Source organism: Balaenoptera musculus, chromosome Y (genome assembly GCF_009873245.2).
Source record: "Balaenoptera musculus isolate JJ_BM4_2016_0621 chromosome Y, mBalMus1.pri.v3, whole genome shotgun sequence".
Taxonomy (NCBI): Eukaryota; Metazoa; Chordata; class Mammalia; order Artiodactyla; family Balaenopteridae; genus Balaenoptera; species Balaenoptera musculus.
This window is the reverse complement of record NC_045807.1, coordinates 450,055-476,191: the sequence shown is the minus strand read 5'-3', so window position 1 is coordinate 476,191 and position 26,137 is coordinate 450,055. Positions and strand designations below refer to the sequence as shown.

General features: G+C 34.8%; 1 protein-coding gene across 11 annotated transcripts in view; it reads right to left on the bottom strand.

The window, feature by feature from the left end:
- LOC118889445 (probable ubiquitin carboxyl-terminal hydrolase FAF-X) overlaps positions 1-26,137 on the bottom strand; it is a 145,883-nt gene that overhangs the window by 62,616 nt on the left and 57,130 nt on the right. For 9 of the 11 annotated variants that reach the window (XR_005018532.1, XM_036841185.1, XM_036841193.1 and 6 more), the window contains 10 exons: positions 20,884-21,090; positions 18,277-18,413; positions 16,438-16,586; positions 12,900-12,987; positions 9,991-10,333; positions 8,763-8,858; positions 8,162-8,373; positions 6,499-6,739; positions 6,042-6,191; positions 5,105-5,225 (listed from right to left, as the gene is read on the bottom strand). Coding sequence is in view for 10 of the 11 variants with exons in the window: in XM_036841185.1 (XP_036697080.1) it covers positions 5,105-5,225; positions 6,042-6,191; positions 6,499-6,739; positions 8,162-8,373; positions 8,763-8,858; positions 9,991-10,333; positions 12,900-12,987; positions 16,438-16,586; positions 18,277-18,413; positions 20,884-21,090 (1,744 nt within the window). In the remaining variant the exon portion in view is untranslated. The remainder of the gene's footprint in view (positions 1-5,104; positions 5,226-6,041; positions 6,192-6,498; positions 6,740-8,161; positions 8,374-8,762; positions 8,859-9,990; positions 10,334-12,899; positions 12,988-16,437; positions 16,587-18,276; positions 18,414-20,883; positions 21,091-26,137) is intronic. The other 2 variants (XM_036841187.1, XM_036841191.1) reach the window with 2 other exon arrangements.

Below are 26,137 nucleotides of genomic sequence, written 5' to 3'. Positions count from 1 at the left end.
TTTAGGAAGAAAGACTTACAAAACTTGTGAAAATGTAAGATGTTTAAACCCTATGGTCATTCATTCATTGGATTATTCATCAGCAAGTAGTTTGTGGAAAACATTCAAATCTATCAATACGTTATTAACCAGCAGTGTCAACAGTGAACTTCACTTACTTTCATGGACTTAACAATATTTAGTTTATAAATTTTTGCTGGAAACAGAATCAGGGTATTCTGACTTGCCCTACCACATAGGACTTCAATGTTTTAGCAAAATATTAATGTTTTATTGTGATTTTTCAAAGCTCAGGGTCAAGAATAAAATTTTTTGTGTGCAAGTAGAAATATTCTCAAACACTGGAATGGTTTAGGAGTTTAGCTTTTGCTGCAGATTTGACGTTTCTTAATGAATTCAACCTACAATCACAAGGCAGAAGTGTTGAAAATACTGCAGTAAAGTTATTTCGATGCCAACTAACACTGTCTGATTCACAAGTAGTCAGGCCTCCACATCAGCAGATATAGCATCCAAGCATTCCACCAAATGTGAATCAAAAATACTGAAAAATCAAAATAAAACACAACCTAGAAGGTTCCAAAAAGCAAAATCTGAATTGACCATGCACCATGTACTACACTGAAACCAAGCAAATTAAGCAATGTTTAAGTATACTCTGCTATAGCCTCCCAGCATTTCACAGACCCTGAGTCTATCTCCTGCACTCATTGAGCACTGCTCACTTCACATCTTCTTTGTTTGCTCTTGTGTGTACTGTTTCTTTGAAAAAATGGCTCTAAAGGGTAATTAACTAGTCAAAGCAACCTGTCAGAGGCTAAGGAGTATAAAGTGCTATCTGTACACAAGAAAATCAAAATCTTTGATCTTTTGACCTAAAGGCTGTAAAGTTAAGAGCAAGCTGAGCATTCACACAATAAAACAAAAAGCTGAAACTTGTGTGTTTGTGCTGCCCCTACAATGGCTAAAATAGTCTGTTTCATGATTATCCGTTTGCAGTGACTGGGAAAACATTAAGCACGTGGTTAAAGGACATGTTAGAGAACATACCCTGTTCATGGTGAAATTATGACCGAAAAAGCATTTAGCCTCCATGAGCACTGCTGTGAGGGGTTTTAGGAGAGCAAGAGGAAAGACTTTAAGGCTAGTAAGGGACAACAGGATAGCTATATAAAGCACTATAGCCTCAAGAACTTAGAGATCATGGGATAACTGGCATTGGCTGATGCTGAGGCAGCATCATTTCCAAAGGGGCTCAAGAAATTCATGGAAGAAAATGGCTACATTCAGAGCAAGTCTTCCATTGTGATGCAAAAAGCTTGCTCTGGAAAAACGTGTCCAATAGTACCCACATCCATAAGGCATACCCACTTGGCATAAGAATGCCAAGTAGGCCCCAGAATTCAAGGCCTGGAAAGATCACATTACTATTGTGTTGTGTGGCAATGCAGCATATCACATAATCAAGCCAGGCCTCCTCTCCTGAGTAACCAATCCCCAGCACTCAAGAATAAAAAGTGCCTGCTTGTGCTCTGGCAACACAACAGGAAGGCCTGGGTGTCAGCTATCTCATCCCTGGAATGGCTCCACGAGTGTTTCATTCCTGAAGTGAAGAAATATGTCGATGAGAAGAATCTGCCATTCAAGGTCCTCCTAACTGGCAATGCTCCCAGTCAACCCTAATCTAATCTCTCAGCTTCATGTGGAAATGATGTTCCTGACTCAACCTCCACTGATCCTGACATTGGTATTATTTTTTTTAATTATTTATTTATTTATGGCTGTGTTGGGTCCTCGTTGCTGCGCGTGGGCTTTCTCTAGCTGCAGCGAGTTGGGGCTACTCTTGGTTGCGGTATACGGGCTTCTCATTATGGTGGCTTCTCTTGTTGCGGAGCACGGGCTCCAGGCGCGTGGGCTTCAGTAGTTGTGCTGCACGGGCTTAGTTGCTCCGTGGCATGTGGGATCTTCCCAGACCAGGGCTCGAACCTGTGTCCCCTGCACTGGCAGGTGGATTCTTAACCACTGTGCCACCAGGGAAGTCTCTGACATTAGTGTTACTGATCTCCTCCCAAGTGTCAGAGTCTACAATTTGAACCCAGTTCTCCCAACGTAGATGATCTTTTTAACATACTATCAGAGGTTTGAGTTACCCTGGTGTTTCACAGCTTAGCTATAGTGCCACACATCTCAGTGCCTCACAACATTAGCATTGTAGGCAACCGAACAGCAATTGTCGTCAACACTGTGATCATCACATGAGGGTTAAAAGAGACAAAAACCACTATTTTGGTGAATGTCAACATAGTGTGTGTGAGTGTAAGAGTGTGTGTGTGTGTGTGTGTGTGTGTGTGTGTGTGTGTGTGTGGTGGGGGGGGTGAGTTATATTTTCTCTTATTGATAATTAAATTTTCTGTACGTACTTGTGTTTTAAATATTCTGTGTTATTCAATTATTTTTGTTTCAGGTCACTGAAAGAAAGCAATCTGTGCTTAAAGAAACGTTATGTTATTGTGTGTACTATGTAGTTAGGCCTACAATCTGTACTGAACGAGCACAGACCTTTCTTGACATTATTCACTAAACAAAACAGTATAACAACCGTTCATATAGCATTTACGCTGTATTAGGTACTATAAGTAAGGCAGAGATGATTTAAATTTACAGCAGATATATTTTCCAAACTCAAACTACAGTTTCCATAGCACTTTCCAAATTGTGATGTAAGTGCAAAGGAAATCTCCATATTTCAAAATGCAGTTAACTGCGAAACTGAAGAGCTTCCTACCTAGCTTAAAATTCAGTGATTAAACTTCCGTGTAATGACATGATAAAAATCAAACATTAAGAGAAGAATAAAGGAAATTCTATGAATGCCTTTTACAAATGCTCAAGGAACAATGAGCAATAGTACCTGTTTGTGGAAAAACCATGTCAAAGATTAAAATATAAAATTTATATTTTAGAGATAAACAATAACAAATGAATATCTGCAACTGATTTGATGATATGGAACACAAACTTTGAACCCCAACAAAACAAAATACTATAACGCCCTAAAAAAATCCTGTGATTCTCATTAGTAGGCCCATATCATAAAAACTGCACTATATTATCATTTTTATAGTTCGAATTTTGCTAATAAACATTTTTGTGGAAATTTGCTTCCCCTTTCACATAAGTATCTACACAGCGTCCTTGATTTTGCTCCTTATCCCACAGAGCCTAATACATTTGCTAGTCTAGTCTTTAATAGGAAAAGTTTTCCAATCTCTCTGCTAAAGAATGTTACTGGAGTAACTGGTGAATCTTGAATGGGGACAATTAGGTGATGAAAACATTTCAGTGTTTATTTTCTGGTTTACATATTTAATTTGCTATTACACAGCAGAATGTCCTTAGTTTGAAGAAAATCACAATACTATTTTGAAGGATGACAGAGCATCAGAGCAATTACTCTCTTATGGTTTAAAAAAGAAAAAGTTCTTTGTATCTGTACTTCTTACTTTTCTGTAATTCTGTGATTTTCTCCGTAACACTACATGCATGGTTTTGCAAAACATGGGGTTTAGGGAAACACAAATATCCTATTAAAGTACAAATACTGCAAAATGTTCATAAAATAAAACAGAACTATAAGTAACAGAAAAAAAGTGAAAATGTTACAATAAGCTAAAAAAGTCAACTGAGAGTTGTATCAACATAATCTTCAAAAAAACTGTAATAGCTTAAGAGAGGCAAAACTATAACTAAATCCAACAGCACATTCTTATGCATAAAAAATTTTCAAAAGCACAAATAAAAGAATGAGAAAAATATGAGCAAAAATTTTTCAAATCACTCACATCTGAAGCAATTAATCTTTTGACTGACTAAGTCCGAGTACCCAGCACCCAACAAACAAAACAACAACAACAACAAAAAACAATTCACCTAAAGCTCTTCTGATGAGTTCATCAGAAGAGCTCAACTCAAGGGCTTTAAAAACAAACTTAAAAGGCTTCTCCACAAAAAGAAAATTGACATACAAATGGCTTTAGTCTTCCCAATGGTCAAAACTGCTATGAAACTATAAAGGAACAAACTTTCAACCTTTAATGCTATACTCAAACTACTATAAGCAAAACAAAACAAAACAAAAAATACTCCTATAGGTAAGAGTTCAGCTGAATTGAGAAAAGTAGTTTTTTTTATTAAAAAAAATCTGCTTCCCATGTACCCTCCACCTTTTTGAGGGGGCTATGTTTCAGCAAAATAAGGACGGACTGAAAACGTCCCAAGACCAAGGTGTACTAGAGCATCCACAATACAAAAGTTGTATAAAGAAGTCCAAGAAACAGACTCGAGCAAAAGAAAATAAACAAAAACAGGATATAACACATCTGACCATGTTGAAAATTGTTTTTAAAAATTACTGAAGGGAATGAGGGAGACTTAGTAATGAATACCACACAAAATCAAGCAAATAAAAGGGGGAGATTTTAAAAACTAGTATAAATAGGTGTGGGTAACCTAGGAGATTACAATATTTTGATATATAGTCTGTTTGTAATGTTAGTAGCATTTTTATTTTTATTTTTAGCATTTTTATTAAGCCAAATATTTCCGTAATATTTACAGTCTTGAAAATATGAATAATTTTTTTCAGCAAAATTGTGAGATGACCAAAAAAGGATGTGAAAGTAAGAAAGCCAGTATATAATATCTAAACTCGACATAAAAATTAATAATGCAAACATACTGTTTAGGGATAAACTGTTATATGCAATAATGAAACCTGAAAGATAAAAACAGTCTTTTTTTTGAAACAGAAATGGAGGATGAGGATGGGTGAGGTAGATTACTGTTTTTCATATAGGGTTTGAAGAATCCTGAGTTTCTGACTTGTGTGCATTAGTTCACTAAAAATATTTTTTACATTATATGTTCCTAAATATTCTTTAATCATCCATGGAAAATTTCTCATCAGCAATGGCATGGATGACACATGATCAGTATCATACATTATACCACAAAGTGTATCTCAAAAGAAACAGTATTTGTCTATTAAGTACTTGTCAGCATTAGGAGCAGGGTAGAGAAGGGAGTGGGGAGGTATTTTTCTTACCTGGTGGCATAAGTTTCATAAGTATTCTTGCTCCATCTCTAAGAGGTGGCATGTTCAGACTGCTACCTAAATCAGCAACTTGCCAAAGGAAAGAGATATATCTGGGATGCTGTGACATTATCTGGAAAATAGAATACAAAAAGTATATACCTATAAATTATGTCAAAAAATTTTGTTTTTCAAAATAACCTATACACTTTCCCCAAATAAGTTTTCTACCTATCAATCCCATCTTTTGCATATGCCATGTTTACTACCTGAAATTATCTGCCTTCCCTACCTTTTCACTTTTTACAAACCCACTGATTCTTCACAATGCAAACTCATTTATTAAATAAGCCTAAGCTACTCTAATTTCTTTGTGGCACATTTTCTGTTTTCTAAACCATGAATTACACACAGCTCTCAGATGCTGTTTAAACAAAAGACACTTCACACCCTTCAGCGGTAACTAGTGTTGATTAAATTCCTAATCCAATTGTCTCAGGGACTCAAATTCCTCTCACGATGAAGTGGCTGGTATTGTTCCAGCTATGATTCTTAAGAAGGATGGGTAGAGAAAGAGTAAGAAAGGGAAGAGTTGCTGTTTTAGATGTGAGAAGTATTACTAAGAATCTCAGAAAAACAGGAGATTGTACGTTTCTGTAAAAACAGTTCCAAAGGAAAGACTAATATTTTCTAGAGGTATATATTTAGTAGTATTGTAGCTCAATAGTGACAGATTAATTCTATGCAAATATAATTCTATATCCATGGGGAAATTTTATTTTAAAATCCAACAACTAAGAAATCCAACAAGAAGTTAACAGTTAGCTGTATATTTATTTGACATTCCCTATCTTTAGAACATATAAACTTCTTATGAAAAGAACCATTTTACACATTTCTCTGTATTGTCAAAGAAGAGTGTAATGCCTTACACACACTATCTACTCACCACCCCAGGCAAAGAACTTTCCACTTCTGGATTAGGACCATCACTGTAACGATTACAGTGGTTTCCAGGAGATCCAGTTGAGGAATCAGAAGAACTATCAGGGCTGGAAGGCATATTGGAACTTACTTGTGTAAGTTTGGCTGTAATTACCTGAAAATGACAGAACAGCAAAGACAATGGAAAATACTTCCACAAAATGCAGCAACTAGATATATCGTAAGGCTAAAAAAAGACTTCATGCTTTAATTCTAGAGGTACAATTAAAAAGTTCTATCCAAACTAACCCCTTAGTAGCTTATCTCCTCCACAACACAACCCATCTTACTTAGGGTTATAACCCAAACACCTAACACAGAAGACTGTACACAACAGTTAGATGCTCAAACATTAATGAACAATTAGAAAACAGCCTCAATGTTTAATTTTGGAAGAATATTTGAAAATTATATGTACTTACTGATTTATCTTTTAAGTTTAATTGTCCAATTAGCTTTCTGTCATCTTCAGAATCTATCAATTCACCACCCACAAAGAGTTCAATTTTTGTATGGGCTACATTTGCTTTAATACGATTGAGAATACATCGTCTTACTGAACCAACTGTATCATTTGTATGAGACCATATGTCCAAGTCATCAACCTGTCTGCCATGGTTTGGAAATCGAACTATAAGAGAGAGATGTTTACCACGGAATGCTCTGCAGGGAGGGGAAGGGGGAAACACAGTAATATTCAGTAGATGGCCAAGACATAAAGCTGGGAATTTAACATTTCCTAACTAAGTAAAAGGAAGAAGCTTAGACTAATGTTGTTCTCAGGATATACAAAATAAAAATTTTTTATTTCTTTAACTGTAAACACTATAATTAATCTTGAAAACACAACATAACTATACGCCTTTGTTGCTAATCTTTGCCTCTATGAATGCAGAAGATTTCTACTTATGATAAATTAATAACAGAGACATGAATAAAATATCAATTAATTTTAAGCCATAAAACGTCAATTCACCAAGAGTATTTTTAAATGTGGAAGAAATGAACTTCAGCTTGAGAGTGTCAACAAAAATGTCAAAATGCATGTTTCCACTAGAAAAATTTTTGAATTCTTAAAAACAAAATTCACCCCAATTGGGGCTTCCCTGGTGGCGCAGTGGTTGAGAATCTGCCTGCCAACGCAGGGGACACAGGTTCAAGCCCTGGTCTGGGAAGATCCCACATGCCACGGAGCAAGTGGGCCCGTGAGCCACAATTACTGAGCCTGCACGTCTGGAGCCTGTGCTCCGCAACAAGAGAGGCCACAATAGTGAGAAGCCCGCGCACCGCGATGAAGAGTGGTCCCCACTTGCCACAACTAGAGAAAGCCCTCGCACAGAAACAAAGACCCAACACAGCCATCAATCAATCAATCAATCAATGTGAATTTCTTTTTAAAAAAAAATTCACCCCAAAATATTTCTCTAGGTATATATTCTCTTCCCACAGGTAAGATACAAAATAAAAATCAAATTAAAGTAAGCAATTTTACATTTTCCATTTAAAAAATCATCACAATTTTTAAACATCTGATGGTACTTAATCCTACAAACTTCCCCCCAACTAGAAATGCCATTTACACTATTATTAAATAATTTAATATATTGCTTATTTAATTTATAATATATCATTTATATCACATAATATATACAATATACAATTATATTGAAATGATTTAGTGATTTATATTACAGTTCCTATATTTAAAGAAATTTTAGTAAAGACATTTAAAAATATTCTTTGTGACATTTACTAAATAAGCAGCTTTAAAGAATTTTATTTTTAACAGTGTAAACAAATAATATCAAAATAAAAACACATCAAACTGCAAAATACCAGAGCAACACTTAATGGATGGTAGTAGCTCAGAGCACAATGCCTCTCCAAAATGTAACTCAAAACTTTCTATTTTTAAAAAAAAAAATCTGTAAGATACAAGTAATGTTTTTAAAAGGCAGGATACTGACATCCAGAAATAAAAAATTTCTTTATGGTCCTTTTAATCTATACATAACTTTACCAATTAACTGGTTAAGAAAAATAAATAATTGCAAATTAACACCAAAAGATCAGTTTCTTACAAACCTTGACATAGGTAGAATTGTTCTTTCCTCATGATAATCACTATCACATTCATTTATGTATTCCCTTAAAACAGTTAATACTCGAACCATTCGAATGACTTCCTGTTTTGCACAATTAATACTGTCTTTGTCACCATCCAAAACACACAATGTATCATATGAAGCTTTCAAGCGATCAAAGCAAGACTGAATGAAGTCTTCATGGATAACCACCTATAAATATTGGGCCAAATAAGAACAGTTCAAACTGCTTCAAAATTTAAAACCAAATATGACATTAATCTAATTAAAGACAGTAAAATTTCAACTTCTAGGTAACTTCTAAAAGTAGGTAACTCACATTATGTGTGATCAATAATAAAACACAATAATTACATTCGAAATGATCATAACCACCTAAAAATAATTACCACGGAAACATTCACTGAGTTGGCATTTGGTAAGGGACAAATGTGCATTAAATACTTAAATATTTTTGACAAGAGTTAAAAAGTTAAGTTTCTAGTTTTCTAATTAATTCTAAGTTTAAAAAGATTCTACTAAACACAAGACTACTTTTCAATCTAACTGGAGTGGAAGTTTTTATGTACTTCAATCCTCACCTGATTGACCTGTAACCTGGGGCCAAGGTTTGTGTATATCTCTTTAAGGAGATCTATAGCTCTGCTTGCAATATCATCATTACTCTGAATTACAACCTAGATCCAAAAATTAAAGTATTAGTAACATTCAAGATGTATTTTCATTTGGCACTTAAATTCAAATTATATCCTCAATTTAAAAAAATTCAATAATTTAAGACTAATATGATTTTGATATGCAAATCATGTAAAATTAAGTAAATGGAATATTAAGAATTGATACATACAAGTTTTCTCAATAGAGCAATTTGCTTTAAAATGAAAACAATAAAAATTGTGAAATTTTCAAGGAATAATTCAAATAAGCTAAAAAATTTTCCATGAAAAATCATTTATCACAAAAAGCAATCCTGTCAACTCCAACAACTTCTGCACATCTTTGTCACTGATCTAATTACATCAGAGGTTTTTACAACATGTTTAGAATACTATACTCTGAGGGTGTTTCAGGGCTGACCCTTTGAGAGGTTTGAGGAGGGAAAAGGAGAGGAATAGAGGGAGACTGAGCTGAGAAAAACCCTTGATTTTAATGAAAGACCAAGCAAACACCTTAGCTTATCTGTGGTTTAGAAATAAAACCAAAAAACCCCACATCAATAACACGATATAAGCTGAAATGTAATAGGTTAGATTTTTAAAGATGGAAACAAAATTTATTTACAAAAATGGAAAAAACCTTAAGCATTTTACTCCCAGGTACTTAAATATATCACAAATTAAGGAGTGTCATAAAGGTATTAATTGATAACTCCATCCAACTAATAATCCTCTGTTCTGTCCATCATTCATTTTGGCATTAAATGTACAATAAACCCCAAGATATAACTTATGTAAGGTAGCTAATGACCTTCATGAAAGGAATGTGAAAGATCTGCAGGCAGAAATGGTTACTGTACTTGCATATACCTGAAAGAATTCTAAGTACAACAGATGTACCAGTGGCAGACAGTTAGAGGGGAGAGAGAGAGAGAATGAGCCAAAAGTTAGTGGCAAATAAAAATGATATAACAAGAAGCTAAAGATGAACAATTCCCACCCATGCCCTCTCTCCTATCCCCCAATTACTAGGAAAAGCATCAACAAGGATAAATACATGTAACTTACAAGCAAAATTATGACTCCTTAACCATTTTTTAGAAACCACCTCAGGTATAATGTTTGCAAACAGGAGTTCTGACTTCTCACTTACCCTCCAAAGGTAGTCTAATCCTATTAGCTCCAAATCATCCATCATATAGGCTCTTCTTTTTGCTACTAGTTTCCCTTCTCGACAGTTAACAGCTTTGAAGAATCGTTCAAAACATTTCATTCCATTTTCAGTTAACAGGAAAGGATCAAGCTGAAGCACATTACTTTCAAAGAAGTCCTTATTAATATCAGGATCTAAGTCTGGTTCATCCCCCATTAACTTGGAATACCACTTAAAACAGGCTTCACGATCACAAAGGTAAACTGCATTCTCTGCTAAGCATTTCCATATTTGTTTTGCCTGAGGAGCACAGAGCCACAGTTGGCCATCCTTCAGTAAAAATCTTGGAAAAATTTAAGAAATCTGTAATTAGGTCTATACAATTTTACCCTCAAACACAATTTATTTCAATGTGTCTAAAATAATTCATTTAGCACAATCACATTTTAATTACAGCTTAAAAATGTGTTCTTTCAAAAAAGCCTATTTCTTAACTATATATTTGGCAGGAAAAAAATATCAGCTATTAATTCATTTATTTAACAAGCATATATTCATGGGGCAACTACTCAACTCCAGGAATTATGCTAGATGATGTGAGCTAAATACAGAAGCTTCTTTCTGACTGTCAAGAAGTGTAGGCTTTGAAACCAGATCCTGACTTAGCTCCCTGCTTATATGGTTTCACTGCAAAATAAGGTTATTACGTTAGATGACTCTGACATAACAGAATGTTGTTATAAAATAAAGCTCCTCAAAATTTTTTAATTTCTAAAAATATTATACTCAATACCTGCACACAGTAAACAAAACAATCTATGTAATTTAAGCTTATTTCTAGGTCAGTAATCACTAATATGTTTATCAATATTCAAGATGTCCTCTGGTGCTTTTTAGCTGTGTGACTATTAGGTGTCCATTAAAATAAGACTACAATGAAGCTGATAATTCTCCTTCAAGCAGTGTCTTCCTTCAGTTAGACTCTAGTTTCTTTTAGCACTCTTCTACTTACTCTGTGTTATTTCTATGAATGATAATGAAAGAAAACAGAAGTTAATTTTGATCTGAATAATAATTTTACATTTAATTCTTAGTTAACAAATGGTGGCTTCATTTCCAATACAGTATGGTGTATTCATTTAATGTCAGTGGGTTTCTTCTTTTGGGTCTTAACTGTAGGTCTTTAATATCTCAATAATTCTAGGTCTGAGTATGAAGGTGCCTTTTAGAACTTTTTAATTCTACCTAATCTCTCCAATTTACAAATGAGCAACATGAGGGCCAGAATAATAAAGCACCTTTTCCTTTAGTGAACTGCACTACTATGTATGTATAGAGCAGGAACTACAGTAGGTCTGATTCTAAACTTTAACAGAATAAGTAAATTCTAAACCATTTTTCTATTTCAGTAAACCTAAGGGATACCGTACACAAATGTCAATAATAGTGGCCCACTATGGGAGAGAATCTAGATACGAGGTGGCAACTTTTTTTCCTTGGATGTTAGCGGGGTGGCGGGGGGAAGAGCACTTTAAATAAATGTCATAAAATCTGATGACTAGATTTTAATGTCATAAAATTTGATGACCAGAATTTTTCCTAGGTTGAAATGTGTAAACACTTGCATCAGAGAGATCAGATCTATCTGACAGATTATAAAATTCTTAAAGGTAGCTATGGATTGACTTAGAAAATAGATTATATGTCAATCTAAATATTCCCCATAAATTACATGGTTCAGCAACAGAAATATAGTATACAACATACTCTAAAGAGAAAATTCCCAAGAGTAAATATGTATGAAAAATAATAAATACAAGATTTTATGAAAAACTGATAGCCTGGGCATTCTTTCTTAACATACTTATGATTTAAATATACTTTTCTGCTATGATATGCTAACTGAAATTCTAAGAAACCTCATCACTTAAGCTACATAGCCATATCCATACACATAAATAGACACGTCATTAAAAGCTAAACATTACAGGGCTTCCCTGGTGGCACAGTGGTTAAGAATCCGCCTGCCAATGAAGGGGACACGGGTTCGAGCCCTGGTCCAGGAAGAGCCCACATGCCACAGAGCAACTAAGCACGTGCACCACAACTACTGATCCTGAGCTCTAGAGCCCAGGAGCCACAATTACTGAGCCCGTGCGCCACAACTACTGAAGCCTGCATGCCTAGAGCCCGTGCTCCGCGACAAGAGAAGCCACCACAATGAGAAGCCCGCGCACCACAACGAAGAGTAGCCCCCGCTCGCCACAACTGGAGAAAGCCCATGCACAGCAACGAAGACCCAACTCAGCCAAAAATAAATAAATTTATATTAAAAAAAGTTAAACATTACTGAGCAAATTCAGTATTATTTAGTATTTAGTTTTGGCTTAAAAGATAGGCTATTTTTCCTTATCTCCATCTTAAGTAATGTTATTATATATAGGTTTAGCTTGCCTTTATCAGCCATTGTTAGAATAAACAAAGCACCTAAGCATACCAACCACCCTCACTGCCATAACAGCATTAATGTTGCTTACTGCCACGATAGCATTAATGAAAATGTTCTCTGGCTGATGGTTTTTCCGTCCTACAGTTCAAAGTATGAAAATGTATGAAGAATAAACTTTAATTTCTAACAGAAATAAACATAAGCTCCACTCTGAAATTTAAAATGTATTTTCTTCAAAATCCAATAAAAGAATAAAGTTAAAGCTTAGCCAATAATTAAAAGGCATTTAATAATGAACACATAGGAAATGTTACATTAACTTTCGGCAATGGTTCTTATGTGGGAAAATACTCAGTTACAGGTGAAATGGCTACCTAAAAAAGACTCAGCTATGAAGAATATTAACATTGCATCTTTATGTGTGCCTTAAAGAGAAGAGCACTAACTGTTTAAAACTAACCTAAGGAAATTAAGCCGTTCTTGAACTTCTTGAACATGACTGTATCTACTCCCAAGCCTCACAGTTTGTGGGTCATAGTCTTCATGGTCTGCAAATTAACAAAAATATTGCATCATACACATATATATCCACATCACTGTTGACTTTAACCAAAAGAAGTTAAGAATCCAGTAATCATTTATCATTAATAGGCAACATGTAATAGATATATTTAAATAATCTAATTCTCCCCACAAAAATGTACACTTGCTAATAAGTCATTTCTCCAAAGAACTATAAGCTTAGTAAAATGAGTAACGTTAGTTAAAGATATTCTTTAAATTGCAAGAATCCACAAATATTTAACAGTACTTCACGGCTAACAGGTAGAAATGAGTAAGAATTACTAAGTGAACAAAACATAGGATGTGCATTTTAACACAGCACGGTTGTTAAATGACTCTTGTAAATACATCTTTTTTTGTTGCCAAGTGGTCCTGAAAATAACCAAGCATCATAATGAAAGCAAAGAGAATGGGAAGAGGTAATGCAAACTGGCAGTCCCTAAAAAAACCATAGATTTAAATGAATTGCACTGTGTAAGTCATACAAACTTTGCTCAGAAATGGGAGAAAATGATACATAAAACTCATTAATTTCAAATCAACACAAAGGGTATCCTCCTCTAATGCACTAAGCTGAAGTGTATTATATTTTGTTGATGAACATTAAAAAAAAATCTTTAACTGTGATTCAGGAAGTACTGGTGCATAACTTCAATAAAAAGTAGCTCATTTTTACCTTTCACATGTAAAAGTTATATAAAGAATTTTAATGTTACTTTCTTGTCTAAGATAACATAAAAGCAGAGGTGAAATCAGCTGATCATGACACTACGGAAATAATTTTTCCAAAACCAAAGATGCCTAGTAGAAATGCAATGTAGTTATGGCAAATGCATAACACTGAAGAATGAAACTGAGGAAATATCAGTGAACTCCAAGAACCTCACAATATATATCTTGCCATATGCTTGAACAGATCCATGCAATATGCTTCTTAGACAGAAACAATCACCATAGTTTGTTGTGTTATTAGTTCTACATCATAGAATTCAATGTAAGTTTTACTAGAAAAATTAATTTTGTCCCTATATTTAAAGGTCAACTGCTAAAAAGCACTGGTCAGAAACATAAAATAATATATTAAGGAGGAAAAGGTTAGAAGCAGATGATATGAAATCAATTAATTCAAAGGAACTCATTAATACAACAAAATTTCAAGTGCTTGCTATGTGTCAGGCAACATTCTAACAAGCATTAACTCCATTCTAGCAAGTATTAACTCATGAAGTTATAAATATTATTATCCTCATTTTACAGATTTGGTAACTCTTCACCATTGAAGGCTTAAGTAACCTGCAAGTTATATAGCTATGAATGAGGCCACGTTTTAAATCTAGCAGTTGATAGAGGTTGCATTTGTATCTCTAACTTTGCAAAGAAGCAATATAAATATGATAAGGAAGAATGCTGCCGTTCTTGAGATCATGAAAGGGAGATAAGCCAAGAGCACAAGTATAATCTGACTAAATGAAACAGAGGATTCTAGTGATGCTGAAGTGCACACGTGCTCCAACTGACTGCACTGGCAATTCGGACTTCAATTTATGGCAATGACATTAAATTAACAGAGGAATTCACACAAAAGTGAATAAAAATTATTGAAATTAAATATGTAGCTGACTGTACTTTTGGAAAAGGTCTTAATTGGCATGTAGGAGGACTCTACCTCCAAGAAAGCCTGAGGTCATAAAACCTCAAGAGAACTATACACGAATCTCTCACTTATGTTGCTGATTTGGGCTGCTCTTGCGAGAGAAAATAAACTACAGTTTCATGCCTATAGTGACTTCCCTGTCCTACCATTCTGCTAAGAATAAACCTTGGTATACCTAGTAAGCAGGACTGAGTGGGACCAATATAAGCACCTGGTTCTTTGACTGCTTTTCTAATACTACGACTAGAGTAGACAGAATGGGTAAAATATGAGATGAACAGGAGGTCAGTACAATCATTCCGGTTATCTGAAGAGTTGATTAATTCTTGCAACAGATTTATGTAACTTATATGGGTATGTATCAGCAAAAACTTAGCTACGTCTACAAACACCTTATTACTCAACCAAACTACACCATAGCCATTAAAGGTAAAATGACATCAACAGAGTCTACTGTTCTGGTCAAATAATGAGTTATTACAAACACCCACATTATAAACATATGTATATGACTGAATTCTACACATCCTCATATATCATGTCCGCTGAGCAATACTTTCAGTTCAACACTAAGCTTAATCCTATCTTCAATAATGGACAACAGAAACTTTTCTTTTTCATACTCAAATATAAAAAATTGGGGGGCTTCCCTGGTGGCGCAGTGGTTGAGAATCTGCCTGCCAATGCAGGGGACACGGGTTCGAGCCCTGGTCTGGGAAGATCCCACATACCGCGGAGCAACTGGGCCCATGAGCCACAATTACTGAGCCTGCGCGTCTGGAGTCTGTGCTCCGCAACAAGGGAGGCCGCGACGGTAAGAGGCCCGCGCACCGCGATGAAGAGTGGCCCCTGCTCGCCGCAACTAGAGAAAGCCCTCGCACAGAAACAAAGACCCAACACAGCCATAAATAAATAAATAAATAAATTTTTTTAAAAAAAAAATAAATAAATAAAAAAATAAAAAATTGGGCCTACAAGGTAGCTGGCGTTTGTCTGTCCTATGAATTTGGTATAATATAGAGGTACAGATGTACAAAGAATATTCTGTGCTCCAGCACAGACATTCAGATTAAACTGTTAAAGAACAAGTAACACTGGAATTGGTCTTTAAAGCACCAAGAAGGCAGCCTCACATATAGCAATTACTAAAAAAAGTTTTCTGTTGAACCACAGGAAACTTTATCCCAATATGTTTAAACAGTTTCATATACTGAGAATCAATTGTACATATGGTGATCTAGTAACATTTTAACCAAGTTCTCTGAAGAACTGAAAACACCAATGTAAGGTTATTAAAAACAACTGTAATATATACAAACAACAGACGTGGAGAAAACTGACAACAGTTTTATTAATTAAGAGAATTATTAATTAACAGAATTATTAAGTTTTCTTGAAAAGCAGTTAAAAGTGCTGTCAGTAAGAAAGGAAAGGTTTAAAAGGAGTACATACCCAAGAGGGTAACAACCAACTGTAGGTACAAGTTCCCAAATACAGAAGGAAAGAAATCAGTTTAACACAGATGAGCAGGGAGAGATACAAGAACTTAGTAAACGGCCTTGAAAACTTGGCCTAGAGTTTTGGTCATTTAAGATTTGAGAGGTCAAGTGGACCCATAACTGAATACACCTTATAAAAACCAATTCACTTCCATTTCTTGGTCCTTTAAAAAATAAATATATCTTCATTTCTATAGTAATTAACATGAGGACAAAACAAAATACAGGGAAGACAAGGCCAGGTTGATTCCCAGTAGTTAATTTTAGCTTTTAATACATACCTCTAGTATAAAGTCGCATGCTATTCATATAAGTTGCAAGGTTTTCTGCTACCAAAGTAACTAAGGCATGACTGTGCTGAAGTTGATTGATTAAATCGTGACGATAAAATACATGGGGACTTCGCTGAGTTTGACTAAAACGAGAAGAACTTAACAGTATAATTAGGCAAATCAACACTGCTGTAACTAAGTTTACAGAGACTAAATTCTAGTTACTACTTTTAAAAGGTTAAAATACTTGACATTTGTAATAAAATTGGTCAATATTCTCCTTTTTTAGCAACAAAATATCAAGAAATCTGAGGAGATTAACTGATGCCTCATAACATATTTATTCCAGTACTCTTATTTTACTTGAAAACTGTCTATCAGTACTCTCCAATTTCACCCATGATACTAATCTTACATGATACTAATATCAAAGCATAGCTGTTGTGCAGTTATGAGCAAATCTACATTATCAAGGATATTAGACATTAAAGGTTCATTCTAGAACACTGAGTCTGTAGCCAGTTTTGCCCATGGATACCACCAGAAAGACACCTAGTTCCCATACTGTTTTGTCATTTTCAGTGAAATCAATCAGATGTCACATCATTATTAATCTACTGGTGAGCAAATCACCAGCCAACAGAGTATATATAGTATTTCATGTATAAGCAACCAGAAAAAGGGTATGTTTGATAAAAGACAAAAGGCATGTATCGTAGATCCAACACTAAAAATATGTCCTTCACAAATAAGTATTATTATTAGACTATTTCAACATTTCCTGCAGTATTTATCTCCATAAAATTTCCTAATTTCATATAATTTTTCTAGCACTAGGGGAAAAAAAGAATAAAAATTCAACTTGAGAAATAAAAACATTAAAAGTAGCATTATATAGTTCTTTTAAAACAGGAATTCTGTTTACATGCATAATCTTATCAGTTTAGTGCTATAAAGGATTTTGGCAATCGTTAATTGTCTTACATACAAGAAAAATATTTCTTAAAGGTTAGAGAAGCATTTTAAGATTACAGCTAGTCAGACAAAACCGGGGCTCACTACCAGGAATCCTAATTGCATTGTGAATATTCTTGCCACTACATTTAGCTTTCTACATGCTATTACTTCTCTTCTGTCATTAATTCCAAACATACTGCAAGAATATAAAAGGATAAATTATTCTAATAACCACTAATAGTTTAGCATCAAGTACAAACATGAAATTAACTATTTAAGAAAAACCTAGCTAAAATATAGAGTAAAAATGTATCTTTAAACAAAGACTTGTCATCTTCCATAATTTAAATCACATTTAGTCTTACCTTTGAAAATTAACTTTTAAATTCAAGAAAAGGTAAAAAACCCCACCACCCCCACTGTGAAAATTACTATTCCTTAGTATGAAATTTAAAATTTTTAAAAAAATTGTTGAGAAATGTGTCAGAGTAGACCAGTTAAGAATATATTTAAGGACTGTAAGAAACACTATCATGTGGAACTTAGAATGAATATCAACCCAACAAACAGTGAACTGGTAGAAAAGGTAAGATGAAATAAGGAGTGAAATAAACACAACCCACACCTTGATACTGTCTGGCATATCTGCTGGAATTAAGACAATTCTGAACTAAGTGTGGAAGGCAGTAACTTGACTCATACTTACCTGCTATATAAAACTTGGTGAGTTTAACTGTGTCATTAAATATAAAGAAGAATAAAGAATTCTTATTTCATTAAGCTTCCTGTTTTCCCCCTCTACTTTCTCTCTTTAAAATTTGCTGTTACTGATATTCTGTTTTAACATAATATAAATAAAAATCAGAAAATTTTCTGAATTAAGAGCCTTACCTCAAATTTTGAGGTGCTTCACCAAACAAACTACAAATTTCTCTTATTTGTTTCAGTGCAGGAATTACCCACTTGTCATTTGTGCGAAGTTCTTCAATAAAGCGATCTATCCACTGGATCTTTTGTGTGTCTCGATCCTTACACATACACACACACAAAATTATGGTTATAAGGACAGGTGTTCAATATCATTCTACCTTCAAATTACTTTGAGAATACAAAGTAGAAAAGCTTTTAAGCTAAGCCTCATAAAAATTACAATGTAGTTATAGTAGTTTCATGAAATAAAATGCTTTAAGTATGTTCTTCATTTGATGTTATCACCTAAATTCCAAAATGCAAAGTACTACTATGAAGTCAGTGTTCCATGGATTCAGATATATCTGCAACATGGTATAAATTCCAAGCTCAGGAACATTCACAGGAAATTTAACTTTTAAAAAACACACTTAAATGTGGGTATTGCTTTTAACTGTTTTATAATGTTCTTGATATTATAAAAGTTAGGAAAAACGTACAATCCCAAGTATTACTTATGTGGGTGTGATATTAGCATATTTTTCTAAAAAGATCAAAGAACATCACTTCATCAAGAAAATACAGTATAATTATTTTTAATTTTAAAAAATTAAAATAAGAATAAAAACAAATCGACACACAAACAGAATGTTAGAGAAAACAGGCACACGTTTTCACCTAAAGGAAAATTTAAAATGTTGAAAGATGTTGTAAGTTTATTTCTAAAAATCTGCCATAATTTACTTGATTTAGTCTTTTTTATCTATGATCACTAATAATCATAAGTTCAGGTTTGAATACCTAACCCTTTTTTAACTGAAATGATTCTATCTATAGGCATATTTAGGGAAGAAAAGGAATGTTGTTTAACAGCTCACATGGAGAGATACTTTTTGCAAGCACATGCATATCTCTTTTTAGAAATGAAAGAGGCTCTATACTTCAAGTGTTTTTATTGAATACTATGAACTATATACAACAATAGCCATTTTAATGACTGTACAATATGCTCTGGAGTGTATTCTCAATTTAAATGGTTTCTATTGTTTACTGTATAAATATCACACTGTTTTCATGTATTTCCTAGGAAAAACTTCCTAGTGAAATTACTGAATTCTATGTGCATATTTAAGGATTTAAAATTTTTTACATGCCAATACTAATTATGTCATGACTCCAAAAGCACTTTAGGTTGGAGGGCAAAAAGTGCAATATTTACTATAGTTTTCCTTAACTACAACAAATGAAGGCTGACGCTGAAAAAGGCAAAACACTTTTACTGAATTCCATGAAATCCAATACCTATTAACGTAGCAATGTTTAAGACATTACAGCAGGCAATTTCTAAGTAACTCATTAAAGGAAGATGCAATACTTTAGTGCTAAGGAAAATATTTCATCAAAACAAGATGCGCTTGGGACTTCCCTGGTGGCGCAGTGGTTAAGAAACCGTCTGCCCATGCAGGGGACAAGGGTTCGACCCCTGGTCCGGGAAGATCCCACATGCCATGGAGCAACTAAGCGTGTGTGCCACAACTACTAAGCCTGCACTCTATAGTCCGTGAGCCACAACTACTGAGCTCGCGTGCCACAAATACTGAAGCCCTCATACCCTAGAGCCTGTGGGCTGCAACTACTGAAGCCTGCACACCTAGAGCCCATGGTCAGCAATGAGAAGCCACTGCAATGAAAAGCCTGCACACCGCAACAAAGAGTAGTCCTTGCTCGCCGCAACTAAAGAAAGCCTGTGCACAGCAGTGAAGACACAACGCAGCCAAAAAAAGAAAAAAAGAAAAAAAAGAAAGAAACCCAGGTAAAGAATGTTCTCTGAATCTATTCACTTTGCTATATAAAAGACAGCGCTTAAAAAAAAAACACAACACTTTTAAAAGTCTATCAGGTTAGCAAATACTTCTAAACCTTCACAATTATATGATTTTCAAAACCTGGCAGCATCACCTTTGCTCAACTTGATTAAATTCAAATCCAGCTGAAAGCAGAACACCTGCCCTGAGGTGGCTAAAAATACCCTGCCCAGTTTTTTTTTTAAGGGAATATAACACCTTTCTATAGCCAACCTATCAAAAGGACAGCAAATCACTGCTGATAAAAATCCAGAAACAGGTCCAAAAATCTAAGTAAAATTGGTATAAAAATACATACTTAAAATCAGTAAACATAAATGACACAAGTTAAACACAGAGAAGATGTTGTGAATTGCTAAACCTCTATTTAGAAAATTCTGTTAATTATGTTTTGAGTAAAAATACTTAATTACCCTTACCTCCAAAGTAATAACTGGTTTTAATGAATGACGATTCCATTTTACCATCATATATTTAACTACAGTATTATTATTATGAGTTGTTTTATCTGTACAAACTCTCTCACAGGGTGGTAAAGATGCTTAGTGTATGACATAAAAACTTGTTGAAAAACATGTAAGAGGAGGAAGCCAGGCTTATATGACAAAAATAAGACAATTCCTCAAAAATTACCTGGAATGATTAAATAATGGGATTATCCTATAACAAAGCCATTCTAATTGTGGGGAAAAAAGAGAAAATGAGCAAAGAAGCACTCCCATACCTGGGAACAACTATAATCTAGTATTTTTATGTGGGCACTGAGAGCTAGGTCCATGATGTCTACAGGCACATCATCACTATGAGCCAGATTCCAAAGAAGGTTCAATACTTTGTGTGCCATCACACCGTCTTTATCATCTTCTGCAAGACGTCGTATCAGCTCAAGTAGCTTTTCACGTTGCTTTTTACTTGCATTTGTCCAATTTGCCTAGGAAAAAATTTTAAATTACGTATATATCACAATGTATACATGTATTATATTAGGTCATCACTATTTTAATTACAGGGCTTTGGATAAACTAACTCTATTCATCACACCCACACATGCATACCAACAGCATAATTCATTTCTCATTTGAGGAAACTAGTAGTATTCAAAAGGAAGATTAATCTAAATACCAGGAGAAAAAAACCTCTATTTACAACTTTAACTCCATCACTGCTGACTTTAAAATTACATAATAAAAAGATGGAGAAAATACCCAATACAAAATACGTTAAGTTCTAAAACTCAACAACAAAAACAAACAGCCTGATTCAAAAATGGGAAAAGGACTTGAACAGATATTTCTCCAAAGAAGACTCAGATGGCCCATAAGCATATGAAAAGATGCTCAACATCACTGATTAGGGAAATGCATATCAAAATTACAATGAGAAACCACCTCACACCCATCAGCCTGGTTACTATCAAAAAAACGAAAATAGCAAGTATCGATAAGAATGCAGAGAACAGGGCTTCCATGGTGGCGCAGTGGTTAAGAATCCGCCTGCCAGTGCAGGGGACACAGGTTGAAGCCCTGGCCCGGGAAGATCCTACCCACGTGCTGCAGAGCAACTAAGCTTGCGCACCACAACTAACGAAGCCCGTGCACCTAGAGTCTGTGCTCTGCAACAAGAGAAGCCACCGCGATGAGAAGCCCGCGCACAGCAACGAAGAGTAGCCCCCGCTCATCGCAACTAGAGAAAGCCTGAGAGCAGCAATGAAGACCCAATGCAGCCAAAAATAAAATAAACAAATAAATTTATTTAAAAAAAAAAAAAGAACGCAGAGAACACAGGTCAGGATGGCCAAGCAGTGTTAAGGCACTACGTTCAAGTTGCAGTCTCCCCTGGAGGCGTGGGTTCGAATCCCACTTCTGATAAAACATGTCTTCTGGACTTCCCTGGTGGCACAGTGGTTAAGAATCCGCCTGCCAATGCAAGAGACACGGGTTTGAGCCCTGGTCCAAGAAGATCTCACATGCCACGGACCAACTAAGCCCGTGCATCACAGCTACTCAGCCCGCGCTCTAGAGCCTGTGAGCCACAACTACTGAAGCCCGTGCGCCTAGAGCCCATGCTCCACAACAAGAGAAGCCACTTCAATGAGAAGCCCATGCACCACAATGAAGAGTATCCCCAGCTCACCACAACTAGAGACAGGCTGCATACAGTGACGAAGACCCAATGCAGCCAAAAATAAATAAAATAAAATAAAATAAACGGAAATAGTTCCTGTGTTTGAGAAGATAGAATAGATTTACTATTTCTTCCTCTAAGTACAACGAAAAACATTATACATAAAACAAACTCCGAAAATTGAAGAGAAGAAAGCAGAACTGCTAAGAATGTCAAAACCTGAGGAACAACAAGGCAGGTGACTTCCCAGATTTTTCTTCATATATCCCAGACTAGAAGCTGAAGAAGCCAGTAATTTGGAAATCAGTGCAAACAAGGAAGTCATTCCCCAAAGCCATCTCTACAGTCAAAGGGTCGAAAAAGGGGCAACACAGCATGACAGAAAACATTCAGAAAATAACTGCCTTATTCTAAATAAACAACATAGAAAAAATTATGGCCAATGCACACACATATCACATAAGGCTGTTTATTAGCAAAGCATCTCAACACCTAGTTGGGTGAAATAACAGAAGACCAAGTAGGGAGCTAGGATTTCTAATGGCCATCAGTAACAAAGAGTGCCTGCTTGTATGATGCCAGAGGAGGCCTAGTAGAGTCAGGACTTTTACTACTGCCCAGCAGTTAATAAGGTCACCCCTGACCATGGTGTCAGAATGGAACACACACTGTGTCAGAATTTCCTCTACACCTACCAAAGGAATGTCCCACCTTGGGAGATAAGGAACACCAAGAGGGGAACCTAGAGTTAAATCTCTGTCTGGTTATAAAAATAAAGGGGGAGGGAGGGAGATGCAAGAGGGAAGAGATATGGGAACATATGTGTAACTGATTCACTTTGTTACAAAGCAGAAACTAACACACCATTGTAAAGCAATTATACTCCAATAAAGATGTTAAAAATAAATAAATAAATAAATAAAGGGGCATTCCTCCCCTCCCTTGCCTGACGGGCACCAGACAAAACCAGCTTTAAAAAAGGGTTAAACAAGACTTCCCTGGTGGCACAGTGGTAAAGAATCTGTCTGCCAGTGCAAGGAGCATGGGTTTGAGCCCTGATCTGGGAAGATCCCACATGCCAAGGAGTAGCTAAGCCCACATGCTGCAACTACTGAGCCCGCAGGCCACAACTGCAGCCTGTGCACCTCGAGCCTGTGCTCCTCAACAAGAGAAGCCACCACAATGAGGAGCCCGTGCACCACAACGAGAGTAGCCCCCACTTGCCTCAACTAGAAAACGCCTGTGCGCAGCTATTAAGACTCAATGCAGCCAAAAAAAATAATAAATAAAACAATAAAGATTGTTGATTAAAAAAAAGGTTAGTCTCACGGTCTTATAAAAACTCCTAGGTTTCAGCTGAAAGCTACTCAAACATAGCAAGAATCAGGAAGCTATTAAATTGGAAGAAAGAAAAAAATAATAGACATCAACACTGAGATGACAAATGTTAGAACAGATATTAAAGCAGCCATACAGAGACACTGTAATATGCAAGAGAAAAGAAAAAGGAAAAAAAAAAAAAGAAACCTAAAAAATGTACAAGTAACTCCCAGGACAGCTGGAAAATAAAGAGCAAAAAAGAAAAGAGAAAGAAAAACAGGAGAGAACAAACAGAACACAAAAATAAAATAGCAAGCTTATACTCTAATACATCAATAATCACATTAAATATAAAAGGTCTAAATATACCAGTTACAAAGCAAAGATTAACAGAGATTCTTTATACTGTAAGTATAAAGATGCAAGCAGGTTGAAAGTAAACGGATGTAGAAATACACAAGAATTTAAGGAAGGCAGGAGTGGCTGAATTAGATAAAATAGATTTCAGAGTAAAATACATTATCAGAGAGAGAATGGGACATTATATGTTGAAAAAGAGTAAGCCCACCAACAAGACATAGCAATACTAAATTTGCATGCATCAAAAATACGTATATTACAAAGGAGAGCTCCACAAAGAAATAGGCAAGTCCATAATAGGCAGAGACATCAACAGCCCTCTCTAAACGACTGACAGAACTAAACAGAATATCAGCAAAATATAGAACTCAACAAGAACATCAACCACCAGGACTTAACTGACATTTACAGAAAACACTTCCCCCTTATGCAGCAGAACAGGCCTTCTTTTCAAAGTACCCACAGAAAATATACCAAGACAAACCATTTCCTGTATATGAAAAAAGAAAAAATCAACAAATTTAATAGAATGAAAATCAGACTGAGTGTTTTCCTACCACAGTGCAATAAAACCATAAGTCAGTAACAGCAAGAAAATGGAAAAATCTCCTAGTTCTTGGAAACAAAACATGTTTCTATGTTGCAGAAGAGACACCTTAATAGAGATCAAAAACATAATCAACTGAATGTAAATGAAAATCCAATACAGTTATGAAATATATGCAGTTATGAAAGCAATAATAGGAGGAAAATAAGTAGCACTAAAGTATAGATTAGAAAGGAGAAAATGCTTAAATAAATAATCTAAGCTATTTTAAAAATCTGGAAAAAGCAGAAGAAAGCCTGAAGCAAAAGCAGTAGAAATGAAATACAAAAGAACAGAACAAAAACCAACAAACAGTAAACAGAAAAACAACAGAGAAAGGCAATGAAATAAAGACTTGGATGTTTGAAAGAATCAATAATCTATCTAACAAACTTCTAGTATTGTGAAAAAGGGAAAAAGTTGAGCATACACAAATTACCAACATCAAGAATAAAACAAAGATATCACTACAGACACTGCAGACATCAAAGGATAGTATGGAATAACAAACAATTCAACAAATAAATCTGACAATTTATATGAAATGAACTACACCACTGAAAAGACACATTATTACAACTCATAAAACATAAAATAGATAATTTGAATAGAACTGTTATGAAAGTTAAATTCATAATTTACAAACTTCCAGAAACAAAATCACCAAACCAAGATGGTTTCATTGAAAAATTCTACCTAACACTTAAAGTATCACCAACTGTTCATAATTTCTTCCTGAAAATAGGAGAAAACACTTTCCAATTTATACTACAAAAGAATTAATACCTTGATGTACACACACACAAACTATAGACCAATCCCTCATGAATACAGATTTTAAATTCCTCAACAAATATTAGAAACTGGAATTCAGCAACATACGAAAAGAGTAATAGGACATGACCATCTGTGGTTTATTGCAGGGAGGGATGGCTGATTCAATAAGTGAAAAACAATTATTGTAATCTACTACATAACAGTAAAAAAGAAAAATGATACAATCACATCAATCAATGTAGAAAAAAATCTGACAAAATTCAATATCTATTTATGACAAAAATTCTCAGAAAATAGAAATGGAGTAGACAACTTTCTCAACTCTGAGGAAGGTCATCTATGAAAAACATAGTTAACATTACTCTTAATAGTGAAACATGAATGTTTTTGTCTCCCTAATATCTGAATAAAACAATGTTGTATAAGAAATTCTAGCTAACACAGGGGAAGAAAAAGAAAAGACATCCAGATTGGGAAGAAAGAAGAAAAACTCTTCCTATTTGAAAATCATATGATTTTGTATGTAAAAAAATCTCAAGGAACTCAGGAGAAAAAATTTTAAAATGCCTATATTTAAGATCACAGGCTATCAATACACATAACAAAATTCAATAGTTTCTACACAGTAGTGATAAACTTATGGATATCAGCCCTGATAATACAGTAACATTTCCAGTCACTTCAGAAAATATATTTAAATACCTAAGTGTAAAATAAACTGTTATAGGGTTTATAAGCTAAAAACTACACAACACAGAAGAACTCAAAGATCTAAATCAACAAAGAGGTATATGATGTTCATGGAATGGAA